The sequence below is a fragment of the Acyrthosiphon pisum genome, chromosome A3 (assembly GCF_005508785.2).
Source record: "Acyrthosiphon pisum isolate AL4f chromosome A3, pea_aphid_22Mar2018_4r6ur, whole genome shotgun sequence".
Taxonomy (NCBI): domain Eukaryota; kingdom Metazoa; phylum Arthropoda; class Insecta; order Hemiptera; family Aphididae; genus Acyrthosiphon; species Acyrthosiphon pisum.
Window position 1 is genome coordinate 31,563,635 of NC_042496.1, and position 13,166 is coordinate 31,576,800.

The following is a 13,166-nucleotide window of genomic DNA, read 5'->3' on the forward strand; positions in this document are numbered from 1 at the left end:
TTATGCAACATAAAATTACCTACCTTAAGCTTAAGATTATTTGTTATACTGTTATAGCAGGGAATGTTGAAACCCATAGACCTATAAACTAAGTTTTTATTAACTTAGTTTATAGGTCTATGGTTGGAACATAATAGTGAATTAGTGAAGTACTCACTATTAATCACTTATTATGTTCCTCAATATACTCTAAGGTACAACTTTTTTGTATTTATTGATAATTTTTACTTCAAAATAATCAAAATATTATAGATTAAGTATTTTATATTTTGGGGGTGCACAAGTCCCCTGTGTGCCCCCCTAGTTGCGCCAATGAGTAGGATAAGAAAATATGAAACTTTTCTAATTAACTGGGCATTATTGGGGTGGTCAGAAATGTTTAAATCAGAATTGGGGGTATAAGTTTTAGTCACTCCCAGGCCTATGCACCTACTGGCTCTGGTTTCTGAAAGTTTTAATAAAAAACACAGTATGTCATAGTTTTTCAGTTTTTCCAAATAGAAAAAAAACGAACTATATTTAATTAAAGTTTTGCTATTTAGTGGTTAGTATTGTCTCATCAAAAAATTAGTTACATAACCATATTTTTTTTTGGAACTCAAACATAATACATTCAAAAATAGTTTAGGTACCTTGTGAATGACTAAAAAATTTTTAATTTACATAGATATTATTATGTTAGAATATAGGCCACGGTGATCATAGGCATTAGGCCTGTATGCAATCTAGGGTGGACTGTGCTACTGTGCCATTGCACAGTGGTGGCCGGTGTCATGTTATGTCCCCCGGGCTGGTACAAAATAATAAACATGGTATAATATAATTATTATTGTGGACAATTTTTTTAGAATTTCTTCTATTTAGAACATCTTGGTAAATATTTATAACTATAGGGCCCATGTTTTAATGCAAAATGGATTATTTTTGTCTTTATTTTGACTGATACTTTTTTTTAGTAAATTTAAGACAATTTAAGGTTTAGGTTAGGTTATAACTTTTCAAACCTTAGGTATAATAAGAAAAATTTTGAAAAAGTTCCAACTCGAAAGAAATTGCCAATTTTTGTGATTTTGATGAATTTTGTCAAAATTTAAATTTAGCCGCTCATAGAAAAATATTGTAGATTTACGCTCAACTTTCTTTTAATTTCCACTAACAACAACTTACGAGTTGAGAAACGTTGTATTACATTTTCAATTTTTTGACCTAGTAATATTTCGAAAATCGTTTTTGTCGAAGAAGTTGTTTAACTCACGTACGGCATAATATTAGGACACGGCCACGATTACAGGCTATCTGCTAAGTCAGAAATCAGGAAAAATATGTTAAATATTTAATTCATCTTAAGTTAATTAAACTCAAATAAATCGTAATTCGTATGGTGTTAATCTGCGCATGTGTTAATTAAAAACAAATAATAGTACCTGCATACATATTACGTAACCATACATTTAAAAAATTAAATATTGGATTTTAGTCCATAATCTTGGAATTTTTTTACCCGTTTTTAATTCGTCGAGTATTTAGGTAAAAATGTTTAAAATCATGATAGCAATGTAGCAATGGGGGTATAAATTGGACCAAGATATTAAGTAAAAAAGTATAAACAATGTTATAATTTATGACGGGGATCGTACCGAATTGATGCGTTGTCTCCTAACCTATATCACTAGGTACAATATAATATTAAACTTAAGGACTATAACCTATGGTGAGTATTGAATGTAAATTGTAATAAATATTAAACTGGCATGACCAATCACGGGCAACGGCTGAACGGCTGTAAATCGCAATCGATTACGTATGTATTTACTATTTACGTGACGGCTGACGGTCAATAGGTCGTTTTGTAGGAAGTGAACCACGAAGTAGGTATTGTCTATTAATGGATTGTACGCGGTACACTCGCAGCAGCTGCTCGTCCGCTAAGGTCCTTTCGCGCGATAAGATCGTCTGATAGCAAACGGTTTCGACGTATCCTATTGGTCCAGCCGCGCGTTTCCTCTTCGTCGTCCGTCAACAACTTCTGGAAACGGTGACCACTGACCAAAACACTTAAGACCGTCGTCGACAAACGACAAATTGTCGACAATCAATCGATATCTTTATTCTCTACTCAGATCGTATTAACTCGTTTAGCCGTCGTCAAAAATCATGGCCCGCGTTTTGGTCGGCGTTAAGCGCGTAATCGATTACGCGGTAAAGATCCGCGTCAAGCCGGACAAGTCTGGCGTCGTCACCGACGGCGTCAAGCACGGCCTGAACCCGTTCGACGAGATCGCCGTCGAGGAGGCCGTCCGCCTCAAGGAGAAGAAGATCGCGTCCGAGGTGATCGCCGTGTCATGCGGCATACCCCAGGCCCAGGAGTCGCTGCGCACCGCTCTCGCGATGGGTGCAGACCGTGCCGTCCATGTCGAGGTGCCGCAGCCCCAGTACGACTCTCTGTTGCCGCTGCACGTGTCCAAGATTCTGGCTAGGGTGGCGGTGGACGAGAAGGCAGACATTGTCATTGTTGGCAAGCAGGCCATCGACGACGATTCTAACCAGACGGCCCAGATGACTGCGGCAATATTGGGCTGGCCACAGGCCACATTCGCTTCTGAAGTGACCGTAGCGGACGGCAACGTGCTGGTGAAGCGCGAGGTGGACGGTGGCTTGGAGACAGTCAAAGTCAAGTTGCCAGCAGTTATCAGTGCCGACTTGCGACTCAATGAACCACGGTATGCCACATTGCCAAATATCATGAAAGCAAAGAAGAAGCCCATCAAAAAGCTCACGGCTGCAGATGTTGGCGTAGACTTGGCGCCACGTCAACAAGTGTTGAGCGTAGAAGACCCGCCCACCAGACAGGCTGGTTCCGTTGTGCCTGACGTCGATACTCTCATTACCAAGTTGAAAGAAAAGGGTCATTTGTAATGTGATGTCGACAATACTGTTGTTTTAGTTGTTACAAATTCTTTATGAGGTTTTCAGCTGTTACGAATAATATATTTTTTTAAATTGATTATATTTTTCTTGTAACTTAAAAGATAAAATATTTATGCCAAGAACTTTATTGTAACGGCAGTCTTTTTTTATATTTTGAAGAATTCATCAACTTACCTGTCATAATTATTTTTGTCAATTTATTGTTATTTGTTAGTAATATTATATATATTTACTCATTATATTCTCTGGTTATAGAAACTTATTTCTTCAATTAGAATAGTATCAAATATATGTCACCAATTAGAACTATGTTATAACCACTTCAATTTAGATCTTCACTTGCATTATAATTCGTCCCCGTTCATGCAAAACACACCAAGTCTCCAAAAACATGAATCAGCTTTTGCAATTTTTTGAAACTTTAAATGTATACCATATGTAACCAAATTTTTTTCTTTCTTTTTTTAATTGAGTTACCCTTAAGGGAAGTAGCTGTTTATGAGTAGTTGTAAATAATATGACACTGTGAAATTTATAGTTCTTATTATTGTTAAAATACAAATTTCTAAGTCGATTTTGGACTTAGTGTACTTTGCATGAATGGGGACGATATTACCAAAAACTATGTTTTTAAAATTGTGCTATTGGTGATGCATAGCATATTTTGTCAAAGCCATTGCAAGTGCAAATATTCTGTAAGACATTTGATTAATGTCAGAAAAAATAAACTTTGTAGACTTGAAAATTGCCAAAAAATAACTAATACATTTTTAAACTGATAAATATATGGGAAAAAAATAACTCATCAGTCATCATTGACCATGCACCAAGAAAATTAATGAATTCACAAAACGTTTAACTGATATGACATTAATTCATTGAATTAAAATTTTATTAATCCTTAAAAATTAATGTAGCAGAGATTACGTTTAACAGTAGATAAGAAATTAAATTGATATCTATAAAATATAATTATAGGAATACCTTTTTTAAGTAAATAGTTTGTTATAAATATTCTTGTTTTAATTATGTCATATAGTTAGATGGATTTTAAAACGTAACTATTTAGTTGTTAATTTTTATTAAAATTCAATGACCTAGTCACATATTATATGAATGCATATATCAATCTATTTGTAATTAGTCCTTATATAGTTTTATATTTGCAGTTAATTTAATTTTTATGAGAAATAAGAATAATATTTTATTAAACAATTTCGATAGGAAACTGCATTAAATATTCAATGTTGAAAATAAAAACAAAATATTTATATTTATTCAAACAAAATGTTTTAATTACAATTACAAATTAAAAGATCTATATGATTTTTATAAATTCAAATGAAATTATATATAATATTTTTTCTGAATTTTGTACATGGAAATATACATGGAGTTTACAAAAATATATTTTCTTCCAACATAAAACGATTAATTATTGCTAGAATTAGAAATCAAATTTTTTTTTATAAGACTAGTATATTGTTTCAAACTAGACAATGCAGCTGTACTTGTAACAAAACTTCCAGTTGGATTCCTAGGTCTAAAAATATTCAAAAGCTCATTTCGTTCAGCTGCTTTCAAACCCTGCAACATAATTGAATCATTCAATCATATATATTTTATAGTGCTAAACATCATATTAACTAATAACAATATTAACAATAAATTATGAAAAACCACAAACCTTCATTTCTAATATTTTTTGAAATTCTGTCATATCAGATTCTGGTAATAGTTTTAAATATTGGTCGACAAAAGATGTGTAGTGTTTTATTGTTGGAGCCATTACTAATTTCAATATCATTTCTGCTTTTGTCATTCCTTTTACTACAACCTTTGTATAACTGAAATAATATTAACACACAAAAATTTATTTTTACAAATGTTGACACAAACATTATTTTGTGATTTATGTTACCTAGCCGGAGCTTTACGATTATCATCAAGGTTCATCGATGGCAAGTCTAATAAAATTGTTTTGAGTGAATGTGTATCCAACAACAATTGTTCGGCGCCAATATTTGATAGCGGCTTGCACTTATACAAATGTTGGATAAATTTAGGTATGAATGAACTGGAAGTTAAAATAATTATTATAATATGCTAAAACATTTTATTGGTTTACTTTTTTTTATATTATTACTTATTACCAATGCAATAGCCAGGGGGGAACATGCCAGTGTGCCACCCCTCGAAATATTTTTAAATATTGTTTTGGCTTGTCTTATATTATATGTTATGTTTGATAACAATTAAAAGTTAAAGCTGTTGAAAGCGAACCATTTTTAAGGGGTCGGATTTAGGAAATATTCTATATCCCTCATTAGAGTGCTGTGTAACTGTGTATGTATAGTGAATGATCATTAGTGTGCGGGAGTTTCCCGAACGCTGTATGTAATTAAACATAAACTACAGCTAAGATTTTTGGAAATCCAAAACATACATAGGCGCAGTCAAACGTCACTATTTTGCGATTAAAAATGTTCAACTCTCACGAAAGTCCCAAAATGGAAGAAAAATTCACCTAGTACCAAAAGCCCTATTTTAATTTTGAAAACATTTGAATTCCTTAATCTCTTTTATAGGATATGTACGAAATGGTTTTTTTATTTGTTGTATCGTTTAATTAGTATAAAACCTAATACATTTTTTTTTCCAAAATTCACTTATTCACAAAATTACATAGGTATTACTAAAAAAAAAAAAATCACTACAAAACTCAGATAAAATTTAGCGTAAGTAAAAATAAAAAATAAATTTCAACGTTCAGCTTGGGCACCAATAAATGTAAAAGTGTTTAATTTTATAATATATATTGATTAATTCAAGGTACCTTACATAGAGACAATGGGCGTAATATAGTATGCTAACCTATTTTAGAAACTGAAAAATGCTGGGCACAATTTACTATATTATTTTTACTACTAGTTCACTGTGGGGTACAATTTTCAGACAGATAGTACCATGCAAATAGCGTGTGGCAACCAATTTTATTTTACACTTATTTTGGGGGCTGCTACGTTAAAAAGATTGAGTAACGCTGGGCTAGAATAATCATTGTTGTTATTAACTTACTTGGCAAAAGTAATACAAAACTTTGTAAAATATTTTCTGGATGTTGATAAATATGTTCGTACAATAGGAACAACACCTCTCAAATGTGTTGTCATAATAGTAACATATTCACTTTGGTCACCGACTGCTGTAATATTTTGCCATGGAACCTGAAAGAGATATTTTTATAAGAACTGTGGAAATAACAAACAACAATATATATAATATTTGAACTATAAAATCCAAGCAATTTACTTTGGTCATATTATTTAATGCAGGTTCCAAATCAGCTTCTAAATGTTGAACCAAAAGATTAATAGACATGAAAATAATACTGAAACAAAGATAAAATAACATAAAATAAATATTTTTGAATTATAGTAGACTATAATATTACTTTTGAAATAAATCATTTTCATTGGTCATGCAAATTTTTCCAACTAGGGAAGGGTCAATTTTTTCTTTTAATTTTTCTTCTAACTGTTGTGTTGTTTCCATACAGTAATCGGCAGTTGTTAGTATACTTAAAATTAATAAAATAATATTTTTTTAAAATAAATATTGTATTTGCATTATGTTCATAATTTTAATTTTTAGTAGTGTTTCCTCACCAACAAATTTTAGCTAACTCTTGTGGTGTACAATTTATATTTTTAACACTAGCTTCAGTCATCCCACTTGGAAGAAGTTGTAAATCTTTAATTAGGTCTTTGGTCATGTTTGAAACATTTGTAGTTAGAGATGTGGCTGGATGACTTAATCTATAAATTACACAGTTTTATACGTAGTATAACAGTAAGATTTATGATATTTAAGATTATTCTAAAATTAAAACAGATGTTTATACTTCGGAAGGTTAACTTCTAGTACTTTAGTCGCATATTCTTTAAGATATTTCTGAAATACTGTTGCTAATGCAAGCATTGGATTATGATTACTGAGCTCAGTGCATTGTACTAGTGACTTCTTATAAAATAAAAATAAGTCAGCACAATTTGGTAGAACTGTAGCTGTTTGCTCATCAATATTTTCTTTCGCCAATGTTATCTTGTTGTCACTTACAAAACGCTCAATCAGTTCTGACAGATTTCTTTAAGCAAACAAATTTAATTTAATAAATCCAAAAATGAATTTTTATTAAAGTTCATAGACTTAAATTAAATACTTACTTATCTACACTGTCAATATAAATATAGAGAAATGGTTGAAAACAATCACTTATCAAACCATAAAATGGTGATGAATTTAATTTAGGTTCAGTTTTTTGTATAAGCGATGGAATATTTTCCGGCACATTAGATATTTGTAATTCTTCCGAAAATGGTTGAAGAATTTCTTCAGTTTCAGTGTTGATTATTGGTTGTTTCTAAAATTTAAAATTTAAAATTATAAATGCCATCTATCAATAAAATATAAATACGAACAGTTATATTGTTCAAAGATTTTTCATTATTTTGAACAATTGTATTGCCATTAAAAGTTTTTGCCATCAAATTTTCAAATGCAACTGTTTTTTGAATTGCAAACAGTAAAAGCTTGACATCAATCTCGTTTTTTCGTTTAACCATCAGTTTAGAAAGCTCATTTCTAGAAATTCAAATAATGGTTCTAAAAATTAAGAAAAATTTAAAATAATAAATTATACATACTTAGTGATTTTACAAAATTCAACTGCAATTCTTTCAGATAACTCCCATTGAACAGGAAACATAGCCCTAAATTTTTCTTCGCACTGTAAAAGTTGACGTTTAAACCAAGCATATCGTTGGTTGAGCTTGTCTAACCAGGCTACGTCTTCTGTACTATCAAATAAATGTGTATACTCGGAGAGTTGAAGATCTATAAACCATTCTAACAATTCGTCTCTGAGAAATAAAAATTTGTACATTTTATTAACATTCATAATATAAAATAAATACATTTCTTACTTGACTTTTGGCTCTAAAATTGAAACAACTAAACAAGCCTCAGTCATTTGTCTGTTAGGTACAAAATTCTTTGCATTTGGTCCAGAAAATGCTTCACGAAAATCTGCCATAATTTGTGTTGCTAAAGACTTTTGAAGTTGTTTTACCTATTAAAGAATGCAGATAAATTATAAAAATTAGTTTGAAACAAAATAGTTAAATATTTACTTCAGTAGATAACTGAGCAATGTGTGGTATATCTGTGTAATTTTTGAAATGTTCCATAACATCAGTTACACCTTGTAGAGGCATCACAATTTCTCCATATTTACGTTTTGTAGTTAACCCTCTGTATACATTTGTGATTTTAAATTAAATGAATTATATTAATTGGTAGATATGTACAATATAATATACAGTGAGTGCCTTCATATTTTTGCTACCATTAATAACTTATTTTCAGATTAATATTTTTGGAAATTTTTGTCTACTATATAAAACAGCTATAAATTACAAATTCAACTGTTTTGGTTTACCTAAACTTCAAACAAGAAACGTTTGTGTTACTTGAAAATTTAAGACAGGCAATTCAAGTACAAATTGAGCTACTAAAAATTGCATTAGGTACTGGAATTGTATAGGCAAAAATTGGGTAGAGAAATATGTTATTAGATAAACAATCACAAAAAACACTAAATGTAAATGACATTAATCTAGCTAGAGCCTGCCTTACGGCTGATTTGACACCAGCTACTACAGCTTACTTAGTAAAAGGCTAACATACCTGAGCGACTCGATACCAGAAACAAGCATATGCAAATTATTTAATGTTGTAATTGAAGTTGTAAGATTCTTTTTGGCACAGTCTAATTGTTTGATATCTAACGTAATTTCTTTAACAACTTCCTCGCTATGTTCAGCTTTCTGTCTGATCTCTCTAATTTGACTGAAAAGGTGTTTGATATAATGTTGGGCTTCTTCAAGCTCAGCCTTACCATCCTATATGAAAGATTATACTAATTTATGTTCCGATACATTTATACCATTAATTGTACCTTGTTAACTTCAATTTGTCCCCTAATGACTGATCGTATATCATTATCTATGGAGTCTACTTTACATTCTAGTGAATTAATAACATCATCGATATTAGTAAGCGACTGTTCAGTAGGAAACAGATTGTTGATGTAATCTATCGTGTCAAAATCTGGTTTATCCAGTGGATCATCGCTCGGCAGTATCTATTAGTAACAATATTTATTTTAAATATTGAATACAATATTATAAAATTTAAGAGTATTTTGTATCAAAGTGTACCTCATCTATTGCTTTTTGTACTTCTACCGAGTACACCAATGTCTCAGTTCTAACTACATCAAATTTTTCATCGTTGATGGTTGACATAATTTATATTTATTAAAGTTAAAATTACAAAAAAACACATTTGTTTTATATTTATGCCAATACCACACGGCACCCAGAGCCACCAAAAATTCAAAAGACTAATTACTAAGTAGAACGTTTAGTTTGTAGACAAATGGTGAACGATCATGCCAAAAATTGAAAACTCTATAATTTATTCTATGAACAAAATGTAATAAATTATATCCATTATCTATAGGCCTAATACTGATTAGTGATTAGTGATATCTTAGTTCATGGTGATTACCATAGACATATTAATAAATGGATTGCGTCCCCCACACACCCCGCCAATGTTACCGTGAGACCAACATTGTTAGAAAGAAATCACAGATATTAAACATGAATGTGAAAGAGATAGAGCATAGTTTAAGAAAATCATAGAGCAAAAAATTAGATATCATGGAATGACAAGCAAAATTTGGAGGTGATAACACAATAATTTGTCTATGGATGATCATGATAATAATATAAATGTTAAATATTAATATTACTATATATATTATATAAAATTTAAAATATTATTTTAATTTGTTCTTTTATGACCGTCTTAAGTTGTATGTTATTTCTTTCTAACAATGTTGGTATACGAACCTCAAGATTTATAGATAATATAAATTATCTATAAACGTTGTACGAACCTCTCTTTCTACGATCAGTCCATTTATTAATATGTCTATGGTGATTACTGAATATATATTATTACTATTATCTATAAACCTTGCTACGGCCATCGAGATAGATAAACAATATTATTTATCCATCTCGATGTATCTGGTACATCAGTAACAGTCACAATTAAAGATATAATGGTTGCCCGACGAGGAGCATGGAATAGTTGTCTTTAATATTACTCTCATGATAAGAACAATTCTATAGCGCTTTTGACAGCAGTGGAATATTTATGTACTATTTTACTATATTAATATTATAATATTATCGCATATTAATATTATAGAGAGCGCGCTAAGTTAGTTCAACAGATGATTCTGAAAGTAATTTCAATTGCCATATGATATTGCTTGTGACATAGCCCGTTAGGTAACCTTTATATCTTTAATCGTGGTAACAGTATATAACACGGAGTCAGTAAGACCAAATTTAAAAACTCAAATAATCAAAATAAACGTAACAGTTATTTTTTTCCTCAAGTAACAGCTTGTTATTGCTACTAGACTAATAACTGTTATAAATCACTGTTCCTGTTATTTTTTCCCACCACTGATTTGTCATCTTTGTATTTTGTACCTACTCTGTTGCACGGATACGTACGTTTGCTCTTGAGTGGATTTTTTCTTCATTTTTTTTAACGTCTTTATTCGTGCGCCATCACACGTCGATTTCCAATAATATTTTTTCGTTGAACATTCTTTTTCCTCGCGAGCTGTTAATCGTTTACTCATACAGGTAGCCAGCACTCTTCTGTAGTACGTCGTCGGTCGTCGGACCTAACGGGGAAATGTACGAACAACCTAGCTTGCTGAAAACGGCGTATTACGCTTGCAACAAGATCGAGCGTAACAAGTTCGACTTGCTGGAAACACCGAACGTGAAAATGAGTAGTTGTTGCGAGTTGCTGTTCGAATTTTTAAAAATCAACAAAAACCTAGACGAGGGCAACGATAGGCAGACCATGTTCAGCAGATCGCAATTCCGCATCAATGACGAGAGGTTTAAATACATATGTGAACAAGCAGCAATACACGGGCACATCGATTGCATGAAACTTGCTCACAAAGTCGGTGTCCCTTGGGTAGTGGAAGGTTGGAGGACCGTGTTTACAGTGTGCGACAGGGCTTTGGAAATGGGCCATACGGAGTGTTTAAAATACGCCTTCGAGAACGGGTGCCGCTGGGGCCTGTATACGTGTGTCTTGGCTGCAATGTACGGTCGTCTGGAATGCTTGGTTTACGCACGGGAAAATGGATGCAGATGGGACGAAAATACATGTGCCTTTGCTGCTATGCGCGGTCATTTGGACTGTCTGGTTTACGCACGGGAAAACGGGTGCCCCTGGAACGAGAGAACATGCTTCAGCGCCGAAAAGATGGGTCACCTAGACTGCTTAGCTTACGCACGGGAAAACGGGTGCCCATGGGACAAGGATTTGTGCAACAGCAACAAATATCTGGTTTGATAACTAGAGGAAAAAATATAATAGTTTAATGTAAAATCAATATACATATTTACCGTAATGAATAAAAAATGTTTATTTTTCAGTCCTATTTGACTACTCTATTTCCAACTATACATCGCAAAGATTAACTCGATATGCCATTTGGCAAAATATACTAATTTTTCACATCGTGTACGATAGATCAATCAGGCCAATTTTTGATGATCCATTTCAATTGCTTAAGAGGACGTTGCACCTGCATGTGTTGTCTCCGTCTTACATACGTACGTTATAGCAAATTTTCGTTCGCTAGTTTCAACAGGGTGCTGTAATTTTTGATTTTAGAGTGAATTGACCTATTATCAAACTTTTAGGTAACAACATTATCTATGCCTTATCGTTGGGTTTTTACGATATTTTAATTTTTAAGTGAGTTATGAGCATTTTCAAACATTAATATTTTACATACTTCAGTTAATGAGACCAATGTCTTTAAAAGTTTTTTAAGAGACATATAAAAGACGCATTTGTATAAGATACATTTTTTACGCCAGCAGATAGCATACAATGCGTGTACCTACCTGAAAACTTAATATAATTTTCAAATGTTCGTGATTTTGACGAATTTTCAATTTTGTCAAAATTCTTACCTAGTCGCGTGTTTGGGTTGTCCACGGCATCGGTGACTGTGTACTGTGTCTTGGCGTGCCGTCGATGGCGGATTCGGCGGTGCACGTTTACGGACGACTGCGGACAGGCGCAGAGCATATTTTAAGTAATTTTCACTGGGTGGCACGTCAGTAAAATTGTCTACCAGAGAAGCATAGAAGGGAAATAAACTCTTCTACCTCAATAATTTGAATATAGGTTTATTAACTGGACTCTACTGAGAAAATATATATATCTACAATCTACAAGTTTTGTATAGTTTTATTTACTGAACTCTACTGAGACATATATCTACATAACCAATTTTTCAATAATAAAAAAGGTACCTACGTGGCAGAATAAACGATATACCTATACGACTATTCGAGTGATGAGTACACGAGTACACGACCGCGAAGGTCTAAGAGCGTTCAATGTTTTGTTATAGATATAATCGATAAAATATAAATACCTACTTTATCTATTATATAAATAATGTTACTGTACGTCTGTACCCGTATGGTCGTATATGTAGGCAATCGTCTACTAATAATATAGTGATGTATTAACGAATTTAGGAGGGCTGGAGCATACCATGTCTTAAGGACTATGTTTAGGCATTTAATATTGCATGTACATTTTGGCTGTGTCAATGTGTGAGAAGTAAATAATGAACAATAGTGTGTGTAAGAAAATACTTTTGCTCTGGCAGTAAACAGTACCTACCAAAAGAGGAACAAAAATTCACCTTGTTTCGATTAACTTATATTAGTTTTGAAAAGATGAGCGTATTCGTTAGTCTATTTTCTAGGTTTGCTTGGAAATAGATTAACGACTTTATTTTCAGTTAATATAATATGATGCATAGTAAGTTTATATTTTTATCAAAATAAACTTAGAATTGACTTAGTTGTAGATAGCGACGAAATGAAAAATATAAGAATCCACTTTCGAGCAAGCTTAGAAAAGAAGAATACAAACTAAATTTACTTTTCTAACTTGAAATCATGCTGCCGGAAGTATGTTTAAATTTTCTTTCGCTTATTGAGCTTAATGTATGGAAAAATATATTGGTTGCTCCAGTCCCC

The 13,166-nt window shown here is 32.1% G+C and overlaps 3 protein-coding genes across 3 annotated transcripts; 2 read left to right on the forward strand and 1 right to left on the reverse strand.

Annotated features, from left to right (window-relative positions):
- The first annotated feature begins 1,769 nt into the window (after window positions 1-1,769).
- Window positions 1,770-3,254, forward strand: LOC103308991 (electron transfer flavoprotein subunit beta). The gene has a single exon (XM_008183411.3). The coding sequence runs from the start codon at window positions 2,155-2,157 to the stop codon at window positions 2,914-2,916; it is 762 nt and encodes a 253-aa protein (XP_008181633.1). The 5' UTR covers window positions 1,770-2,154; the 3' UTR covers window positions 2,917-3,254.
- A 921-nt stretch (window positions 3,255-4,175) lies between these two features.
- On the reverse strand, window positions 4,176-9,503 carry LOC100159644 (vacuolar protein sorting-associated protein 53 homolog). The gene is made up of 16 exons (XM_001944835.4): window positions 9,210-9,503; window positions 8,948-9,133; window positions 8,677-8,891; window positions 8,121-8,241; window positions 7,914-8,059; window positions 7,635-7,850; window positions 7,410-7,572; window positions 7,155-7,351; window positions 6,833-7,075; window positions 6,597-6,746; window positions 6,383-6,508; window positions 6,241-6,319; window positions 6,007-6,155; window positions 4,850-5,005; window positions 4,616-4,775; window positions 4,176-4,515 (listed from the first exon to the last, which is right to left on the reverse strand). Exons 1-16 carry the CDS (start codon window positions 9,294-9,296, stop codon window positions 4,360-4,362), a joined length of 2,550 nt encoding a protein of 849 aa, XP_001944870.2. The 5' UTR covers window positions 9,297-9,503; the 3' UTR covers window positions 4,176-4,359.
- Window positions 9,504-9,886: 383 nt separating this feature from the next.
- On the forward strand, window positions 9,887-11,530 carry LOC100159826. Its single transcript, XM_003243549.4, has one exon. The coding sequence runs from the start codon at window positions 10,774-10,776 to the stop codon at window positions 11,449-11,451; it is 678 nt and encodes a 225-aa protein (XP_003243597.1). The 5' UTR covers window positions 9,887-10,773; the 3' UTR covers window positions 11,452-11,530.
- The last annotated feature ends 1,636 nt before the right edge of the window (window positions 11,531-13,166 follow it).